Source organism: Neoarius graeffei, chromosome 15 (genome assembly GCF_027579695.1).
Source record: "Neoarius graeffei isolate fNeoGra1 chromosome 15, fNeoGra1.pri, whole genome shotgun sequence".
Taxonomy (NCBI): Eukaryota; Metazoa; Chordata; class Actinopteri; order Siluriformes; family Ariidae; genus Neoarius; species Neoarius graeffei.
Window position 1 is genome coordinate 69,255,779 of NC_083583.1, and position 20,736 is coordinate 69,276,514.

Below are 20,736 nucleotides of genomic sequence, written 5' to 3' on the forward strand. Positions count from 1 at the left end.
GGACATTCCTTGGTGGCTGCGAAGCTGCTACTACCACTAGAGTGAGAGCTGGCTGGGGCAAATTCAGGGAACACTTGCCCATACTGTCCTGCAAGAGCTTGTCACTCTGTACCCATGGGTGGGTATATAACAGTTGCATCAGGGTGTTATGTGAATGGTGGCCACTGAAGAAAAATGACATAGTACGGCTGGTGAGGAATTAAAGGTGGATGTGTGGTGTGAAGCCTGAGGATGTTAGCGCCTATAACCTGCATATGAGACTAAAGATTGATGATCTTGAAACTGCTCTAAGATCTAGGTGCCTACATTGATTTGACCATGTCCAGAGAAGAAATGCCTGGATAAACGAGATCAGTTTTCCAGGTGGATGAGCACAGGAAATGGGGCAGACCCCGTAAAACATGGGAAAAGGTGTTCTTTGAAAACCTGAGATTGAGTGGCCTCACTGTTGCAGATGCCTATGATCAAATAAAGTGGAGGAAACTACATTCATATCATTCAACATCAAACCCACGCGCCAGCAGTGGAAACTGATGTTAAATGCAGAGAGAGTCTTGTAGACTGATGCATTGGACATAGGGCTGCAGGGCATTTTGTGCCAGGTGGTGCAGGGGGAGGAGCGCCCCATGTTGTACAACCCCAATTCCAAAAAAGTTGGGACAAAGTACAAATTGTAAATAAAAACGGAATGCAATAATTTACAAATCTCAAAAACTTATATTGTATTCACAATAAAACATAGACAACATATCAAATGTCAAAAGTGAGCCATTTTGAAATTTCATGCCAAATATTGGCTCATTTAAAATTTCATGACAGCAACACATCTCAAAAAAGTTGGGACAGGGGCAATAAGAGGCTGGAAAAGTTAAAGGTCCAAAAAAGGGACAGCTGGAGGACCAAATTGCAACTCATTAGGTCAATTGGCAATAGGTCATTAACATGACTGGGTATAAAAAGAGCATCTTGGAGTGGCAGCGGCTCTCAGAAGTAAAGATGGGAAGAGGATCACCAATCCCCCTAATTCTGCGCCAACAAATAGTGGAGCAATATCAGAAAGGAGTTCGACAGTGTAAAATTGCAAAGAGTTTGAACATATCATCATCTACAGTGCATAAGATCATCAAAAGATTCAGAGAATCTGGAAGAATCTCTGTGCATAAGGGTCAAGGCCGGAAAACCATACTGGGTGCCCGTGATCTTCGGGCCCTTAGACGGCACTGCATCACATACAGGCATGCTTCTGTATTGGAAATCACAAAATGGGCTCAGGAATATTTCCAGAGAACATTATCTGTGAACACCATGCCATCCGCCGTTGCCAGCTGAAACTCTATAGTTCAAAGAAGAAGCCGTATCTAAACATGATCCAGAAGCGCAGATGTCTTCTCTGGGCCAAGGCTCATTTAAAATGGACTGTGGCAAAGTGGAAAACTGTTCTGTGGTCAGACGAATCAAAATTTGAAGTTCTTTATGGACATCAGGGACACCGTGTCATTCGGACTAAAGAGGAGAAGGATGACCCAAGTTGTTATCAGCACTCAGTTCAGAAGCCTGCATCTCTGATGGTATGGGGTTGCATTAGTGCGTGTGGCATGGGCAGCTTACACATCTGGAAAGACACCATCAATGCTGAAAGGTATATCCAGGTTCTAGAGCAACATATGCTCCACGATGTCTCTTTCAGGGAAGACCTTGCATTTTCCAGCATGACAATGCCAAACTACATACTGCATCAATTACAGCATCATGGCTGCATAGAAGGAGGGTCCGGGTACTGAACTGGCCAGCCTGCAGTCCAGATCTTTCACCCATAGAAAACATTTGGCGCATGAAATAACGGAAGATATAGCAAAAAAGACCTAAGACAGTTGAGCAACTAGAATCCTACATTAGACAAGAATGGGTTAACATTCCTATCCCTAAACTTGAGCAACTTGTCTCCTCAGTCCCCAGACGTTTACAGACTGTTGTAAAGAGAAAAGGGGATGTCTCACAGTGGTAAACATGGCCTTGTCCCAACTTTTTTGAGATGTGTTGTTGTCATGAAATTTAAAAATCACCTAATTTTTCTCTTTAAATGACACATTTTCTCAGTTTAAACATTTGATATGTCATCTATGCTCTATTCTGAATAAAATATGGAATTTTGAAACTTCCACATCATTGCATTCCGTTTTTATTTACAATTTGTACTTTGTCCCAACTTTTCTGGAATCGGGGTTGTACATCAAGCATCAGCATGATTCAACATCAGCTGTGGGCAGAGAGGAGTCAGGCAGAACTAACAGGTAACACGTGAGGAGTTTCACCCATGTTTGATTACTGGCAATTTATTTGTGTGTCTCTTATGTTCTTACAGAGAGAAGCTGGTAACTAAAGAGAGAGAGAGAGAGAGAGAGAGAGAGAGAGAGAGAGAGAGTTGAACAACCAGTGTTGTGTGTTTGTGTGTGTCTAGAGCAAATAAATTCACTGAAAAGTGAACTTGAACTGAAAAATAAAATGCACCTCAAGTTGTCAAGCCTGTCTCACATGTCCTAATTTCCCAAGAGCCTAGAGAGTATTACACTTGCACTCGCCCATTTCTCCTGCTTCTAACACATCAGCTTTGAGAACTGACTTTACTTGCCTAATATATTCCGCCCCTTGACAGGTGCCACTGTAATGAGATAATCAAATGTTACTTATTTCATCTGTCAGTGGTTTTAATGTCATGGCTAATTGGTGTGTGTATATATACCAATTTCTCCATTTCTTACTTTAATGGGAGAGATGTGGAAGTGCTCAAAGAAGCTGAGCCCTGAAGTGTCTGTAATGGAGCTCTCCATCAGCTGTGCTTGCAGTGAATCCAGATCTTTTTCAATCAGCTTACTCTGCAGAGTAAGAGAGATACATGCTGTCAAATATTTACAGTACTGTGCTAATCCTAAACACCCATTCATTCACCCAACATATACAGTTCCCTCCAAGAGCATTGTCAAGGCAAGGCCAAGTCTGTAACAGCACTAATTTCCTGATATTTACACCTTGATCTGTTAAAAGCTTTGAACATGGTACCTTTGGTGGCAGACTACCTAATTTTTAGGTGAGCAAAAGTATTGAATGACACTGCATATGCCTTCTTTGCAATAACTGCAACCCACTGACACCACCAAACTGTTGTATTATTCTTTTGTGGCTTGGACCATAGCTTCTTCCAGTTGTTTGTTTTGGGAGGGTTTGTCTCTTCAGTCTTGGGGACTGGGAACTGGTGACACTATGCGGAACCTAGCAACCTCAGTCATGGACAAAATCCCATACTAATGGGAGGTGCAATATTTCCTGATGTTTATATGTACCCATTAAATGTAGGGGAGAGCGGGGTAAGATGAGCCACTTTTTACATTTTTCATCATAACTACATGTTAAAGCCATTTTTGCTTCCAGTCTACACACCATACCAAATTTCAAAGTGTACTGTTACTATCTGAGCAAAAAATAATTGATAAGCTCTTATGGTTAGAGTGATATTACCTCTTGAAAAAAAAATGTCAAGTGGCTCAACTTACCCCATGCACGGGGTAAGATGAGCCACTGTGTGGGGTAAATTGAGCCAACACAAAACATGTTAGGTTAACAAAGTAAACAACTTTTATTATTAGAAATGCAATCAGTGAATCAAGTCAAGTCAATCAAGTGGGGGATAGGGCCGTTGCATAGAGAAGGGGAGATGAAGAGAGAGGTGATAGAATGAGATGGGATAGGGAGGGATAGATAGATGGATAGAGAGAGAGATATGCATAGATAGATAGAAAGAGGGATGGTTAGAGAGGGAATGAGAGATATACTATATTATAGAAATTACTAAAACAGTAGAACAGTGCCAAAAAATCTTATTTCTTTCAGTAGGTTAAAACATTGCTAAAACATGCAGCAATCATTCCATCAATCATTTCATCATTATTCAATGTTCCAAGCGTTCAAATTGCAAGGGAACACCATTTGCCTCTCCCGCCGTGCTGTCCCCCCAACAGTAAAGGGGTGGGGCAATTTTTTCACAATATCCTGTCTTGACAGGACAGCCTTATCTTTCTCTTTGAAGACAAAGGTCGGCTTTCTTGCAGAGCCATGGCATGACCGGCTTCTTTTGACAAATCTTGCCTCTATTTCGAAGACATCCAATTTGATTATCTGGCCAATGAAGAAATGCACTTTCTTCTTCCCTGTGAATTTTGCCACAACATAATCCCCCACATCTAACAATTGGTCTTCCTCATCTGATGTCATATATATATATATATATATATATATATATATATATATATATATATATATATATATATATATATATATAATGTTGTTGTCATATATGACCAGTAAATGTGAAAACTTAAGTGTCATCCATATTGGGTAAGCTCAGCCACCAATGGGGTAAGTTGAGCCAGTGGCTCAACTTGCCCCACATCTAATGGCTCGTCTTACCCCGTGGCCACCATTTTGTAGAAAAATGCTAATAAAGGGGATTAGGCTAATAAAATTATTTTTATTAGCATTCATATCATAGCTTAGAAAGCCACTAACTTAACCCTAATGTGTCTAAATATTATTCTACTTTTGTCTTCTCTAAATCATCTTCACTGTGGACAAACATGGAATTGACTTAGAAAGCACAAAAACACATTTTTATAAATATCTCCCTCACCTAGTTTGACATGTGGTGCTCCTCTCCACAAGTGTAAGTAAATGGTCCCGCCCCCCTTTGAATGTGGTCACATGATCACATTTGTTTACTGTTTCTTAGAAACAGGGGGTGGCTCATCTTACCCTCTGGCTCATCTTACCCCGCTCTCCCCTACCCATTTGCACCCAGTGTAGAAATGTTCTATTTGAGGCATTACATTACTGCATTTGGGGAACCAAATTGTACATAGAGTCAGCTGAACACCATGTGACATTCTGATGAATATTTAAATAGATACTTTTAGGCCATAAGCCTTAACTGGTAGGCCTTTCAGTGGGTGAAGAGAAACTGGGTTGCTAGGAATGTAACAGCACAGTAAGGAGAACACTGTCAACTCCCACTTATTTGGATGGAGTTTCTAAAACCAAGTAAAGAAGAGACAAGGGTGCTACATGTGACTTTGATAGGTCAGCACCAAGAGAAGTAAAAAGTAGGAAGTGAGTGTTAATTGGCCTTGGAGCTGGGAACTTAAGGGTCAACAAAATCTGTATTCTGAGAAATCACTACATGAAATTTCCCCAGGTTAGTGCCAGTTTGAATCTATTCATGGATTAAAGCAGAAGAAAAAAAACCCCATACATCAACCCTCTCCAAGTATCAAGTATAACATTCTGCATTTTGATAAATACCTTCTGTTTTTCAGCCTGTGTGTCGGTGGTGGGAGTAAAGAAAGCAAGGATCTCCCCCAAAAATCCCTGATCCATCTTTACTGCCATCTCCTGCACTAGTACCATGAAGTACCTTAACACACACACACACACACACACACACACACTTCATAAGAAACTCTAATTCATTTTTTAAAAACTTATGCTACATGGCATACATGTGGAAAAGCACTTACTTAAATTGCATTACTTGACTGTGTTCATTGAATCGTGTAATGATACTGACATCCATAAATGGCTTTGGCTCTGAAAAAGAAAACATGCATGTAGTTAGTACCCATTGGTACTCTTATTTATACATACATTCTCAAACTAATTTCTAAAACAATTAGGGACTTGTACCTGAGTCCAAAACAATTGATTTGGGAGGGGGTACAGGGTGAAATACTATTGGGAAGATGGCTCCAGTTAGTTGGTTATCCACCTGCAACAAAGAGTTAAATTTGTTCCTTTAAAAGAAAAAACAGCACTTGTAGGAGTGTGTGTGTGTGTGTGTGTGTGAGAGAGAGTGAGAACTTGAGCCTTTATTTCTTTGTGTAAAATGAGGCAATCAGAATATTTAATGCAAGAGAGAATTTGAGCAAAAGTTTTGGCCTGTATATTAAATTAATGCTTCCAAAGCCAAATAACATTGTAACCTGTAAACCTATTAAGTGTTTGATTAACAATGTTGACCCTAGGAGATTAGATAGCGATAAGAAGCGACACTACAAGCTGAAGTACATTTTTTTTAGTAGTGTGGAAAACCATGGCGATATTTTTCATTGTTTACTATGGCAAACCCTGTACAAAGCATGTAAATCTTATTTTATGCTGTAAAGTAACTGTACAATAAATTGAAAATATCAGAGCTGATTTTCTGCATTTGCTAAGTTGCTTCAGTAGAAAACAGAGAGCTCTGTATAAGTTAAGTGTCAAATTTATAGGAACAGTAACTTTTTAATGGTTAGAATGGGCAAGTGCAATAGTTCTTGCAATACTGTCACATTTAAAAAGGGCCAGCACTTTGTACATTCTTCACTTCAATTTCAAGCTCATATATTTAAATCAAGTTTACAGTAACCAGTAACCTACAGTAATCAATAACCAATGCTTTTGTCCATGCATCTAGCAGCACATAAGTTATACCAAAGCAACCACTGTGTTGTACCTCACACAAATGGGTTTAAATACCACATTCATTTTATGATCATATTTGTTCTAAAAAACAAAATAACAAACAACACAATTGCATTCCCAACCTTCTCCATGTTTACCATATTTCCATATGTTTGACACATAATTAGTCAAAACTTTTGTCAAGTTTTGACTCAGTTCCAGCATTTTTCATAATGTTCACAATTCATGCATTGCGGTACAAAGGTATATAATGGTTCATCTCATCTCATTATCTCTAGCCGCTTTATCCTGTTCTACAGGGTCACAGGCAAGCTGGAGCCTATCCCAGCTGACTACGGGCGAAAGGCGGGGTACACCCTGGACAAGTTGCCAGGTCATCACAGGGCTGACACATAGACAACCATTCACACTCACATTCACACCTACAGTCAATTTAGAGTCACCAGTTAACCTAACCTGCATGTCTTTGGACTGTGGGGGAAACCAGAGCACCCGGAGGAAACCCACATGGACACTGGGAGAACATGCAAACTCTGCACAGAAAGGCCCTCGCCGGCCACGGGGCTCGAACCCGGACCTTCTTGCTGTGAGGCGACAGCGCTAACCACTACACCACCGTGCCGCCCTATATAATGGTTATAATATATAATTCTGTATATAAGACCTAATCCAGGAACATAGTCCTCTAGCTTACTTTTATTTATTATCTACAGTACTGTGCAAAAGTCTTAGGCACATGTAAAGAAATTCTGTAGACCAAAAAATGGCTTAAAAATAATGAAATGTAATGTTACAACATTTAAAAAAAAATACTATAAACAGCAGTAAATCATAATAAATGAAACAAAGTCAATATTTGGTGTGAGATGATCCTTTGCTTGAAAAAATAGTCGTCTCAGGTACAGCGAGTGCAGTTTTATAAGGAAATGAGCAGGATATTTTACTGAACATCTTGCAGAACCAGCCACAGTTCTTCTGGACACTTTGTCACACTTGCTTCTTAATTTTACAGTAAAACCCAGTAGCCTTCATTATGTTTTCTTTTTTAATCTGAAAAGTGGACTCTTATGTAATATGGTGCTCAGATACAAAAAAAAAAAAGTTTGTAACATTTAATTTTATACTGGAAAATGAATGTTTGAAACTCTAAAATGTTTTTGTTCTGGCTCGACAATGTAGAAGTCATAAAACCAAAATCGATAAGTTTTTTGTATGAAAAAATAGAGTGCCTAAGACATTTGCACAGTACTGTATATTTATACTTTTTGTCTGATTTACTAGTTGTGAAAAATATTCTTCTTTGATCCTGATATGGGCGGCACGGTGATATAGTGGTTAGCATGGTGGTGTAGCGGTGTTGCCTCACAGTAAAAAGGTTCTGGGTTCGAGCCCAGCAGCTGGCAGGGGCCTTTCTGTGTGGAGTTTGCATGTTCTCCCAGTGTCTGTGTGGGTTTCCTCTGAGTGCTCCGGTTTCCCCCACAGTTCAAAGACGTGTGGCTAGGTTAATATCAGGTGGCCATGGGCTGAATTGCCCTTGAACAAGGCACCTAACCCACAACTGCTCCCCGGGCATAGCTGCCCACTGTGTGTGTGCTCATTGCTCACTTGTGTGTGTGCATGCACATGTTCACTGCTTCAGATGGGTTAAATGCAGAGGATGAATTTCACTGTGCATGTGACAAATAAAGGCTTCTTCTTCTATATGTGCATTACCTGTAGCCAGTGAAGCTGGGCTCGAAGGCTCCGTTGGTGTTGTGACTGCTTTAACTCTACATGGATACCAGCCAGAAAATTTCTCCGGATAATGCAAGAGTAGGGTTGCCTCATTAACATGGGCATCCTTGTAAAGTCCACCTGAACCACATATACATATACAATTAAGCCAAGTCATGATACTTTTCCAAGGTTTATAAAGGACAGGCCAATTTTTTTTCACCTCAAGCCCTGTTTCCAGCTTCAACCAGCCTGGCTCTCTCTTGCCACTGAGGTGTTTCTGATAGGCCTTCTCCAAAACACTGATGTTCTTATGGTTAAAAGACTTCCAGCGGTTCTTTGGTTTCATTTCCCAAACAACACCCGAACTAAACAGAAATTAAAAATAAGCTAATCTATAGCATAGTGATATACAAGTCATCATGTGCACAGATATTTTGTGAAACAGAAGTGGTTTCTTCAGGATGTAAGGATTCAGGTGCTGGGTATCTTCGTATGCCACCTAAATCTGCCATGATCCTTTATCAGATTAATATGGATTATATACACTGTATGTAAACTGTCTCAGGGTTTAGACCTACATTTTGGGGTCATTATAAACCTTAAATATGATTTAATCCAGCATATAATGATTAAATACCATCTTTATCATTTTATTACCACAAGCCACACATACAGTGCCTTGCAAAAGTATTCATCTCCTGTGGTGTTTGTCCTGGTTTTTTTGCATTACAAGCTGGAATTAAAATGGATTTTTGGTGGGTTAGCATAATTTGATTTACACAACATGCCTACCATTTTAAAAGGTACAAATTGTTTTTTGCTTTTTTTTTTTTTTTAAATTGTGACATAAACAATAATTAAGATGAAAAAACAGAACTCTGTAGCGTGCATAGGTATTCATCCCCCAAAGTCAGTACTTTGTAGAGCCACCTTCTGCTGCAATTACAGCTGCAAGTCTTTTGGGGAATGTCTCTATTAGCTAAGCACATCTAGCCACTGGGATTTTTGCCCATTCCTCAAGGCAAAACTGCTCCAACTTCTTTAAGTTAGATGGCTTGCATTGGTATACAGCAATCTTCAAGTTATGCCACAGATTCTCAATTGGATTGAGGTCTGGGCTTTGATTAGGCCATTCCAAGACATTTAAATGTTTTCCTTTAAACCACTCCATCTTTCCTTCAATCCTGACCAGCTTTACTGTCCCTGCAGATGAAAAACATCCCCACAGCATGATGCTGCCACCACCATGCTTCACTGTAGGAATGGTGTTCTCAGGGTGATGGGAAGTTTGGTTTGCGTCACACATGGCGTTTCCCATGATGGCCAAAAAGATAAATTTTAGTCTCATCTGACCAGAGAATCTTCTTCCATGTGTTTGGGGAGTCTGCCACATGCTGGTGGGCAAACTCCAAATGTGTTTTCTTAATCAATGACTTTTTTTCTGGCCACTCTTCCATAAAGCCCTGCTCTGTGGAGTGTACGGGTTAAAGTGGTCCTATGAACAGACACTTCCATCTCCCCTGTGGATCTCTGCAGCTCCTTCAGTGTTATCTTTGGTGTCTTTGTTGTATCTCTGATTAATGCCCTCCTTGCCTGGTCTGTGAGTTTTGGTGGGCAGCCTTCTCTTGTCAGATTTGTAGTGGTGCCATATTCTCTCCATTTTGCTGTAACGGATTTAATGGTGCTCCCTGGGATATTCAAAGTTTGGGATATTTTTTATAACCCAACCGTGATCGATACTTCTTCACAACTTTGTCTCTGACATGTTTGGAGGCTCCTTGGTTTTCATGTTGCTTGCTTAGTAGCGTTGCAGAATCAGGATCATGTGACAGATGATGTGACACTTTGCACACAGGTGGATCTTAATCAACTAATTATGTGACTTATGAAGTTAATTGGTTGGACCAACTCTTATACGAAAAAGTGGGGTTTCATACGAAAGGGGGCACTAACTTTCAACACTCCAGATTTCTGGGTTTATTTTTTTCTCATTATTGTTTGTGTCACAATAAAAAAACATTTGCACCTTTAAAGTTGTAGGCATGCTGTGTAAATCCAATGGTGCTAACCCCCCAAAAATCCATTTTAATTTCAGCTTGTAATGCGACAAAACAGGACAAACACCAAGGGGGATGAATACTTTTGCAAGACACTCTACATCAGAGAAAATGCAATTAACGCTAACACACTAGCTAAAAATGCACACCTGCATAAGGAGGAAAATGAGAGGGGTTCAAGCTCTCTTGTAGAGTATGTACAGTCGTGCTTGAAAGTTTGTGAACCCTTTTGAATTTTCTACATTTCTGCATAAATATGACCTAAAACATCATCAGATTTTCACACAAGTCCTAAAAGCAGATAAAGAGAACCCAGTTAAACAAATGAGACAAAAATATTATACTTGGTCATTTATTTATTGAGGAAAATGATCCAATATTTCATATCTGTCAGTGGCAAAAGTATGTGAACCTTTGCTTTTAGTATCTGGAGTGACCCCCTTGTGCAGCAATAACTGCAACTAAACGTTTCCGGTAACTGTTGATCAGTCCTGCACACCTGCTTGGAGGAATTTTAGCCCATTCCTCCGGACAGAACAGCTTCAACTCTGGGATGTTGGTGGGTTTCCTCACATGAACTACTCGCTTCAGGTCCTTCCACAACATTTCGATTGGATTAAGGTCAGGACTTTGACTTGGCAAAGCCAAAATATTAAATTTATTATTCTTTAACCATTCTTTGGTAGAACGACTTAGGGTCATTGTCTTGTTGCATGACCCACCTTCTCTTGAGATTCAGTTCATGGACAGATGTCCTGACATTTTCCTTTAGAATTTGCTGGTATAATTCAGAATTCATTGTTCCATCAATGATGGCAAGCCATCCTGGCCCAGATGCAGCAAAACAGGCCCAAACCATGATACTACCACCACCATGTTTCACAGATGGGATAAGGTTCTTATGCTGGAATGCAGGGTTTTACTTTCTCCAAACATAACGCTTCTCATTTAAACCAAAAAGTTCTATTTTGGTCTCATCTGTCCACAAAACATTTTTCCAATAGCCTTCTGGCTTGTCCATGTGATCTTTAGCAAACTGCAGACAAGCAGCAATGTTCTTTTTGGAGAGCAGTGGCTTTCTCCTTGCAACCCTGCTATGCATACCATTGTTGTTCAGTGTTCTCCTGATGGTGGACTCATGAACATTAACATTAGCCAATGTGAGAGAGGCCTTCAGTTGCTTAGAAGTTACCCTGGGGTCCTTTGTGGCCTCGCCAACTATTACACAGCTTGCTCTTGGAGTGATCTTTGTTGGTCGACCACTCCTGGGGAGGGTAACAATGGTCTTGAATTTTCTCCATTTGTACACAATCTGTCTGACTGTGGATTTTTGGAATCCAAATTCTTTAGAGAGGGTTTTGTAACCTTTTCCAGCCTGATGAGCATCAACAACGCTTTTTCTGAGGTCCTCAGAAATCTCCTTTGTTCGTGCCATGATACACTTCCCCAAACATGTGTTGAGAAGATCAGACTTTGATAGATCCCTGTTCTTTAAATAAAACAGGGTGTGGGGGCGTCGTGGCTCGGGTGGTTGGGGCGCCGTGCCATGGGTGCGGGCGACCCGGGTTCGGTTCCGGCCCGAGGTCGTTTCCCGATCCCTTCCCGTCTCTCTCTCTCCCGCTCGTTTCCTGTCTCTGCACTGTCCTATCCAATGGAGGTGCAAAAAGCCCAAAAAAATATCTTTAAAAAAAAAAAAATAAATAAAACAGGGTGCCCACTCACAACTGATTGTCATCCCATTGATTGAAAACACCTGACTCTAATTTCACCTTCAAATGAATTGCTAATCCTAGAGGTTCACATACTTTTGCCACTGACATATGTAACATTGGATCATTTTCCTCAATAAATAAATGACCAAGTATAATATTTTTGTCTCATTTGTTTAACTGGGTTCTCTTTATCTGCTTTTAGGACTTGTGTGAAAATCTGATGATGTTTTAGGTCATATTTATGCAGAAATATAGAAAATTCTAAAGGGTTCACAAACTTTCAAGCACCACTGTATACATGTCTGCGCTGCAATTAAGTAACAGAATTTTTCACCTCTGTGTCCTGTCTTGACTTTTCTGTTTGAGAACGTTTTCTCACCTGGTAATGCCCATGTATGCTATTTCATGTCTATTGTCATTGTTGATGAGAGACAAGCCCAGGTTCTGTACAGAGATGTTGACTTCCTGTTGGAATTGCTCCAACTCTTCAGCCTGGCAAGCTTTGGTTACCACAGCCACGTCTTCAGTAAAAAGCAAGATGCGCTGTCGCCCATCGAGGAACGAGACCCAATGTACCGGAGTCAGACTGTCATATGCAAACTGCCCACGCTGATCCTACAGATTGAAACAAAAACATTAACATGAATTAAATGCTCTTGTGAAACTGTTACTGAGTTCCTCTGTACAGTTTACAATGTGTAATCATACTTGATTTAAAAAAAAAGTGTGTGTACAGTGCCCTTCATAATTATTCACACCCCTTGTAAAGATTAAGGGGGTGCCAATAATTTTGGGTTAGAAATAAAAGTACTTTTGGGTGAAGTCACTGAAGAAATGAGAAAAATCCATTAATCCTTTAACTTAAATAAATTTATTCAGAGAAAAACAAATCCCTCATCAAGAAATAATTTTCCTCAACAAAAACACTATTACTGGCACCCCTGGAAATGATAGTGAACACAATATAACTGAGCATGTTTCCCAGTTAAATTGTACATTTTTCAGTTGATTGGAGTGTGTAGGAACTTTCAAGCTGTAATCCATGACTTCCTGATTAACTGGGGTACAAACATGATTTTTAAAAATAAATATCAATATCATGAAATGCAGTGATTTGATGTTCTAGTCCACTAATTTCATTAGACAAGTGGAGTTCCAAGAGTGAGGAAATTTAGCATAACTGCATTGATACTGTGTGTGTGTGTGTGTGTGTGTGTGTGTGTGTGTGTGTCACTCCGCTTGTCTGTGTCTGCTACATAAAACTGCAATTATAAAAATAGTTTGTCAGAAATAGTTGTTGGACTGACAGTCCATAGTAATCTGTGTTGCCATGGCAACATGAAAAGCTCTATCTAGTAGTTGCTTCTTTTGGACGCATTTTCTTTGATGGATCAAAATATTTGGCCATACTGTGTCTGAAATGTCAGTTACTTGATATTAATTTCTTGTTTACAGAACTGTTGTATAAAAAAAAATTCACCCTCACAATCATGCTATTCTACTGAAGATCAGTATAGATGATATACTGATTTCCCTATGGCCAAATCCCAACCAACCTGGTATTCAGTTCCACAGCACTCTTGCTTGTGCAATTTTATTGATCTGTGATCTGTAGGGTCCAAGCACTCATCACAAGCATCGCACCCAGTGGCTAGTTAAACCAAACAATAAAGAAACCTCTGATCAAATTTCATGATGACATTTGAAAGATAACCCTGTGAAATGTCTGCTGAAATCTGATAGGCTGATGGCAGCCATATTTTTAAGCCAATAAGAATTGCAATTTAGTCATTTCAGTTGAAATGCATTGTCTAGTTACTGTCCACATTATCTAGTCTACATTTCATATCTATATGCTTCAGGAAGAACAATCAGAACAACTCTAGGCCCTCTTGTTACTGAGTTGTATGCCAGAAACAACCTTATACTTCAAAAAACTATTTCAGACATTTGACTTTGCTATAACCAATTCCACAGCACAGTTTGCTTGATCAATTCCAAAATCTAATCAGTTCATCTGCTGGTTACAATAATAATTCAATATAAATTGAATATTTAAATTAGTTACATTTAAACTAAATTTAACAGGGTGGCACGGTGGCCTCACAGCAAGAAGGTTCTGGGTTTGAAGCCCAGCGGCCGGCGGGGGCCTTTCTGTGTGGAGTTTGCATGTTCTCCCCGTGTCTGCGTGGGTTTTCTCCGGGTGCTCCGGTTTCCCCCACAGTTCAAAGACATGCGGTTAGGTTAATATGGGACAGCCTTAGGCTGAGGTGCCATTGAGCGAAGCACCTAACTCCCAACTGCTCCCCGGGCGCTGTTAGCATGGCTGCCCACTGCTCTGGGTATGTGTGTGTGCGCACATGTGTGTGTTCACTGCTTCAGATGGGTTAAATGCAGAGAGGAATTTCACAAGCGTGTGATGAATAAAGTTGTTGTTGTTCTTCTTAAATCTTTTTCATTTTGAAAAAACATTCGACCATTCGTTCTTGAGATATCGTGCAAAAGAGACTCTCAGACAAACTAACAATGGACTGACAAGTAGGGCTGGGTGATACAACTGAAACACTGATCACAATAAAATATTTCATTTGAGTCAATATCAATAATTGTTGATCTTTTTTATTTTCCCTGATTTTTCACCCTAATTTCCTTATGTCCAAATCCCAGCCACTCAACATGTCTCCACTATCACATGGCAGCTACCAACCAGGGAGGGCATGCTTCCTCTGAGGCATGCGATGGCAGCCAAATGTATTTTTTCAAACTGCTGCTCATGCAACGTCAGGGACGGCATAACACACTCAGAGGAAAGTGTTATCTATCCACCTCTGCACACATGAGCTCACAGATGCCCATGATTAGTGAGCATCGCTGTAACTGACAGGAGAGAGAGAGAGAATGTCATCCCTCCCTACTTGAGAGCAATTTTGCTCTCTTGTGCTCCCGGCCATGGATGGCTGAGCAATTCTTCGCATCTTGCAATTAATGCATTTAATTGAAACTATCGAGCATTCTATTGACCGATTCTATTCTACTGGTTCGCGGGCTGCTATGATGCAACAGGTCCTTGCTTGTGGATTGCTATTATATCTTGGTGGTTGGTAGGGCATTGCTATGCATTTACTATAGCATCTCAGGTGGTCGCTATGGTTTTATTTATGGGTATTGGGAGCATTTACAACTACAATTCCTAAAAAGTTGGGACACTGTGTAAAACATGAATAAAAACAAAATGTGAAGATTTTCAAATTATGGAAACCCTACATTTCATTGAAAGTAGTACAAAGATAACATATCAAAGGTTGAAACTGAGAAATTTTGTTTTTTTGAAAAAGTATATGCTCATTTTGAATTTGATGTCAGCAACATGTTTTAGAAAAGTTGGGACAAGGGCAGCAAAAGACTGAAAAAGTTGTGTAATGCTAAAATAAATAAATAAATAAATAAATAAATTGTTTGGTTAATTGTCAACAGGTCAGTAACATAAAAAGAGCATCCCAGAGAGGCTGAGTCTCTCAGAAGTAAAGAGGGGTTCACTGCTCTGTGAAAGACTGAGCAAACAGTGCAACAATTTAAGAATAACGTTCCTCAGTGTAAAATTGCAAATAATTTGGGGATCACATCATCTCTGCTACAAAATATCATGAGAAGATTCAGAGAATCTGGAGAAATCTCTGTATGCAAGAGACAAGGCTGAAAACTGACACTGGGGCTACGTTTACATTACGTCGAATCAGCGGATCATCAGATTAACGTTCTTAAAACGATTCGCGTTTACACTAAAACCGTTAGCCGTGCACACAGCAACACCAATACACGGATACGCTCGGCTCCGCAGGCATCCTGCGCTCCAAATCACTCCGCCCTGAACAGCGAGTGCCCTCTGGAGGGTGCGCACTCCGGCCCTGCGCAGCTCACACAGCGCGCGAGTGAAGTGCACAAGCCACGATTCGGGACTGAGACGCTGTGTGTGTGATCCCAGCGCATATCACTTACTACCTGCAAGTGGAAGGATGGCAAGCCTAAAGACAATCATAACTACACAATGGGCAGTATTTGCATCAGTATTTGCAGTATTTTCATACTTTTATACTCTTTAATGAAAGGTGATACAAGGCGGAAGTCCGCGCCGTTTTTCAGCAGTCGCGTCACATGACCAACGCCAGCGAATCAGGAAGGTGGATGTCACAGTGACGTTGTCCAATGAGGACGCCAGCTAGAGCTCAGCACAGCGTATTCGCGTATCTCAATGTTTACACAGCACCGGACCAGATACGATCTAGATTGAATACGTGGACGCTGGCGGATTCCCGTTTCCCGGCTTTTCCAGGTGGTTTAATGTAAACGGACAGTGCATCCGCGAAGAAAACGAGACAGATACGGTCTAATGTAAACGTAGCCTAAATGTCTGTGATCTTCAGGCCCTCAGGTGAAAGTACATTAAAAGCAGACATGTGTCTGTAGTGGAAATCACTGTATGGGCTCAGGAACACTTCAGAAAACTATCATCTGTGAAAACAGTTCATTACTGCATCCAGAAATGCAAGTTAAAACCAGATATAAACAATATCCAGAAACATCGCCACCTTCTCTGAGCCTGAGCTCTATTACGATGGACTGAGGCAAAGTGGAAAATTGTCCTGAGGTCTGATGAATCAAAAGTAGAAATTATTTTTAGAAATCATGGACACCACGTACTCCAGGCTAAAGAGGATGAAGCTCAGCAGGTTTAGAATGAGTAGGTCATGTATTTAAATAAATATCTTCACGAGTTTTTATCAGGGCGGCACGGTGGTGTAGTGGTTAGCGCTGTCGCCTCACAGCAAGAAGGTCCTGGGTTCGAGCCCCGGGGCCGGCGAGGGCCTTTCTGTGTGGAGTTTGCATGTTCTCCCCGTGTCCGCGTGGGTTTCCTCCGGGTGCTCCGGTTTCCCCCACAGTCCAAAGACATGCAGGTTAGGTTAACTGGTGACTCTAAATTGACCGTAGGTGTGAATGGTTGTCTGTGTGTATGTGTCAGCCCTGTGATGACCTGGCGACTTGTCCAGGGTGTACCCCGCCTTTCGTCCATAGTCAGCTGGGATAGGCTCCAGCTTGCCTGCGACCCTGTAGAAGGATAAAGCGGCTAGAGATAATGAGATGAGATGAGATGAGTTTTTATCATACAAGCATGATAAACATATTAACAGAAACTTTATACATTTTCCTGTGTGCCCACTGCCAAATATTATATTTTTTAAATATAAAAAATACCTAAATTAGATGAAACATAAAACTTGTCACCTTCCTCAGTCACACCGGAGTTGGAGCATTGAGCACCCACTTACGTCTTCATAAAAGACTATTCACATGGTAATGGCATGATGATCACTTTCACTCTCATCTCATTATCTCTAGCCGCTTTTATCCTGTTCTACAGGGTCGCAGGCAAGCTGGAGCCTATCCCAGCTGACTACGGGCGAAAGGCGGGGTACACCCTGGACAAGTCGCCAGGTCATCACAGGGCTGACACATAGACACAGACAACCATTCACACTCGCATTCACACCTACGGTCAATTTAGAGTCACCAGTTAACCTAACCTGCATGTCTTTGGACTGTGGGGGAAACCGGAGCACCCGGAGGAAACCCACGCAGACACGGGGAGAACATGCAAACTCCGCACAGAAAGGCCCTCGCCGGCCACGGGGCTCGAACCCGGACCTTCTTGCTGTGAGGCGACAGCGCTAACCGTTACACCACCGTGCCGCCCCCACTTTCACTCTTTTGGTTTCAATTGGTTTCTCTTTTGTGGTGGAAACACCCACTGTAAACAGGATAAAATATGTCAACCATACCTTAGGCTACCTGTTTGGAGGTAAAACTTGTTGCAAGATGGCAAGCAGATTTTATGTTCAGGAGGCACTTCCGATGATTCAGGACAGCGATTCAATTTCAGGACAGCGATTCAATTCATGATTCAATTCATAATTTAGGACAGCAATACAATTCAGTCTTGAGAACTGCGACACTGATGACAAGTGGTGCCTTTTTTACTTAGACTCGATCCTGTGGAAGATCAATTTGAGCAAGTGTAAATATTTCTTGTATTTCTTATGAGCAGATCGGTTGATATGCGTGCACTGTAGCGCATACACAGGAAAAATGACTGAGCAGTTTTTCCAGAGTTAAAAGTATTTTCCTCAAAAATAATTAATTCTGCTCTATTTTGAGTTTAGAGAGTAAAATTACAGAGTAATTGTGTAACAGACTAACACAGTTGGCTGTGGCTCTGAACTGAGTAAAATAGTACAAGAGTTTCAAGACACACTGAATAGAGTCAAATAATCCAGCCACTGGGGGTGCATAAGCGTACTCTTGGTGCCGGTCTCAAGCCCATATAAATGGAGAGGGTTGCGTCAGGAAGGGCATCCGGCGTAAAACTGTGCCAAATCTAACATGCAGATTGAAAAGAGAAATACCATACCGGATCGGTCGGGGCCTGGGTTAACAATGGCCGCCTCTGGTACTGTTGGTCAACAGGGTGCTGGTGGAAAGTATGCTACTGTTGCGCCAAAACGGAGAAGGAGAAAGAGAGGGAGGAGGTGTGTTAGGAGAGAGCGTGAAAGATGGAAGGGAAGGAGCTTAGAATTGAGGGTAGGAACACTGAATGTGGAAACATTGACTGGCAGAGTGAGAGAGTTAGCAGGTATGATGGAAAGAAGGAAGCTGGACATTTTGTGTGTGCAGGAGACGAGGTGGAAGGGAAGCAATGTCAAGAACATTGGAGGTGGATGCAAGTTGTTTTATTATGGAGTCGATAGAAAGAGAAATAGTGTTGATATTGTTTTGAGGGGAGAGTTGGTCAACAGTGTGATTGATGTGAGATAGAGTGATAGGCATGAAGTTGGAGATTCAAGGAGTGGTAATCAATGTTGTGTGGCATATGCCCCACAGGTTGGATGTGAGAATGAAGAGAAAGAGTCCTTCTGGGAAAAGATGGATGAAGTGGGAGAAAGTATACCGAGGGAGGAGCGCGTGCTGATAGGAGCAGCTTTCAACGGACATGTTGGTGAGGGAAACAGAGGAGATGAGGACGTGATGGGCAGATATGGTGTAAGAGAGAGAAATGTGGAAAGGCAAATGGTGGTTGATTTTTCAAAGAGGATGAATTTGGCAATAGTCAAATACATACCTCGAGAAGAAAGAGCAGCACAGGGTGACATTTAAGAGTGGAGGAAGATCTACACAGGTGGACTACATACTCTGCAGAAGGGGTAAGCTGAAGAAGATTGGAGACTGTAAAGTGATGACAGGGGAAAGTGTAGCTAGACAACATCGAGTGGTCGTGTGCAGGATGAGCCTGAAAGTGAAAAAGAGGAAGCGTGAAATAGTGGAGCCGAAAATTAAGTGGTGGAAACTAAAAGAGGTTGAACATCAGAAGGAGTTTAGGGAAGAAATAAGACGAGCATTGAGTGGTAATGGAAGTCTGCCAGACGATTGGGATACTACTGCTATACTAGTAAGAGAGGCAGCAAGGAAGGTGCTTGGGTGATCATTGGGAAGGAGGAAGGAAGACAAGGAGACATGGTGGTGGAACAAAGAAGTGCAGGAAATTATAAAAGAGAAGAGGCTAGCAAAGAAGAATCAGGACGATCAGAGAGATGAGGAAAGCAGGCGGTTATACAGAGAGACAAAACAGAAAGCAAAAAGAGCAGTAGCGAAGGCGAAAGCAGATGCATACCAGTTGTTGTATGAAAGACTGGAGACTAAAGAAGGACAGAAAGACCTGTACAGACTAGCTAGGCAGAGAAACAGGGAAGCGAGGGATGTACAGCAGGTAAGATTGATGAAAGATGTAAATGGAAATGTGCTGACAAACAAAGAGAGTGTACTAAGGTGGAAAGAGTACTTTGAGGATTTATTAAATGAGGAGAATCCAAGAGAGAAAAGGTCAGATTCATTGGAGACAGCAAATCAAGAAGTAGAGTTGGTTAGTAATGATGAGGTGAGGGCAGCCATGAAAAGAATGAAGACTGGGAAAGCAGTCGGACCAGATGGTATCCCAATTGAGGCTTGGAGATGTTTGGGTGAGAGGGCTGTGGAGTTCCTAACGAGGTTGCTCAATAAGATCTTAGAGAATGAGAAAACCCTGAATGAATGGAGAGTGTGCTAGTCCCAATATACAAGAATAAGGGAGATGTACAGAGCTACAGTAATTACAGAGGGATAAAAGTGATGAGCCACACCATGAAGTTATGGGAAAGGGTTATTGGAGGCAAGATTGAGAAGAGTGGTAGCAATCTGTGAACAGCAGTACGGGTTTATGCCAAGGAAGAGCACGTCGGATGCAATTTTTGCTTTAAGAATGTTAATGGAGAAGTAGAGGGAAAGCCAGAGAAAGCTACATTGTGTGTTTGTAGACCTGGAGAAGGCATACGATAGAGATGAGTTATGGTATTGTATGAGAAAGTGTGGAGTGAACGAGAAGTATATTAGAGTGGTGCAAGACATGTATGAGAACAGTGAAACAGCAGTGAGGTGTGCAGTTTGAATGACTGAATGGTTCAAGGTGAAGGTGGAACTTCATCAAGGACCTGCTTTAAGTCCTTTTTTGTTTGCCATAGTGATGGATAGATTGATGGACAAAGTGAGGCAAGAGTCACCATGGAACATGATGCCTGCAGATGATATTGTGATATGTGGTAAAAGTAGAAAGGAGGTTGAGTTGGGTTTGGAGAGATGGAGGTATGCATTGGAACAAAGAG

At 41.2% G+C, this 20,736-nt stretch overlaps 1 protein-coding gene across 2 annotated transcripts in view; it reads right to left on the reverse strand.

Annotated features, from left to right (window-relative positions):
• vps13c (vacuolar protein sorting 13 homolog C) overlaps positions 1–20,736 on the reverse strand; it is a 353,158-nt gene that overhangs the window by 85,661 nt on the left and 246,761 nt on the right. For both annotated transcript variants that reach the window (XM_060941799.1, XM_060941800.1), the window contains exons 65-71: positions 12,372–12,607; positions 8,444–8,588; positions 8,221–8,361; positions 5,731–5,812; positions 5,565–5,634; positions 5,350–5,461; positions 2,760–2,873 (exon numbers count right to left, since the gene is read on the reverse strand). In XM_060941799.1, the coding sequence (XP_060797782.1) occupies positions 2,760–2,873; positions 5,350–5,461; positions 5,565–5,634; positions 5,731–5,812; positions 8,221–8,361; positions 8,444–8,588; positions 12,372–12,607 (900 nt within the window). The remainder of the gene's footprint in view (positions 1–2,759; positions 2,874–5,349; positions 5,462–5,564; positions 5,635–5,730; positions 5,813–8,220; positions 8,362–8,443; positions 8,589–12,371; positions 12,608–20,736) is intronic.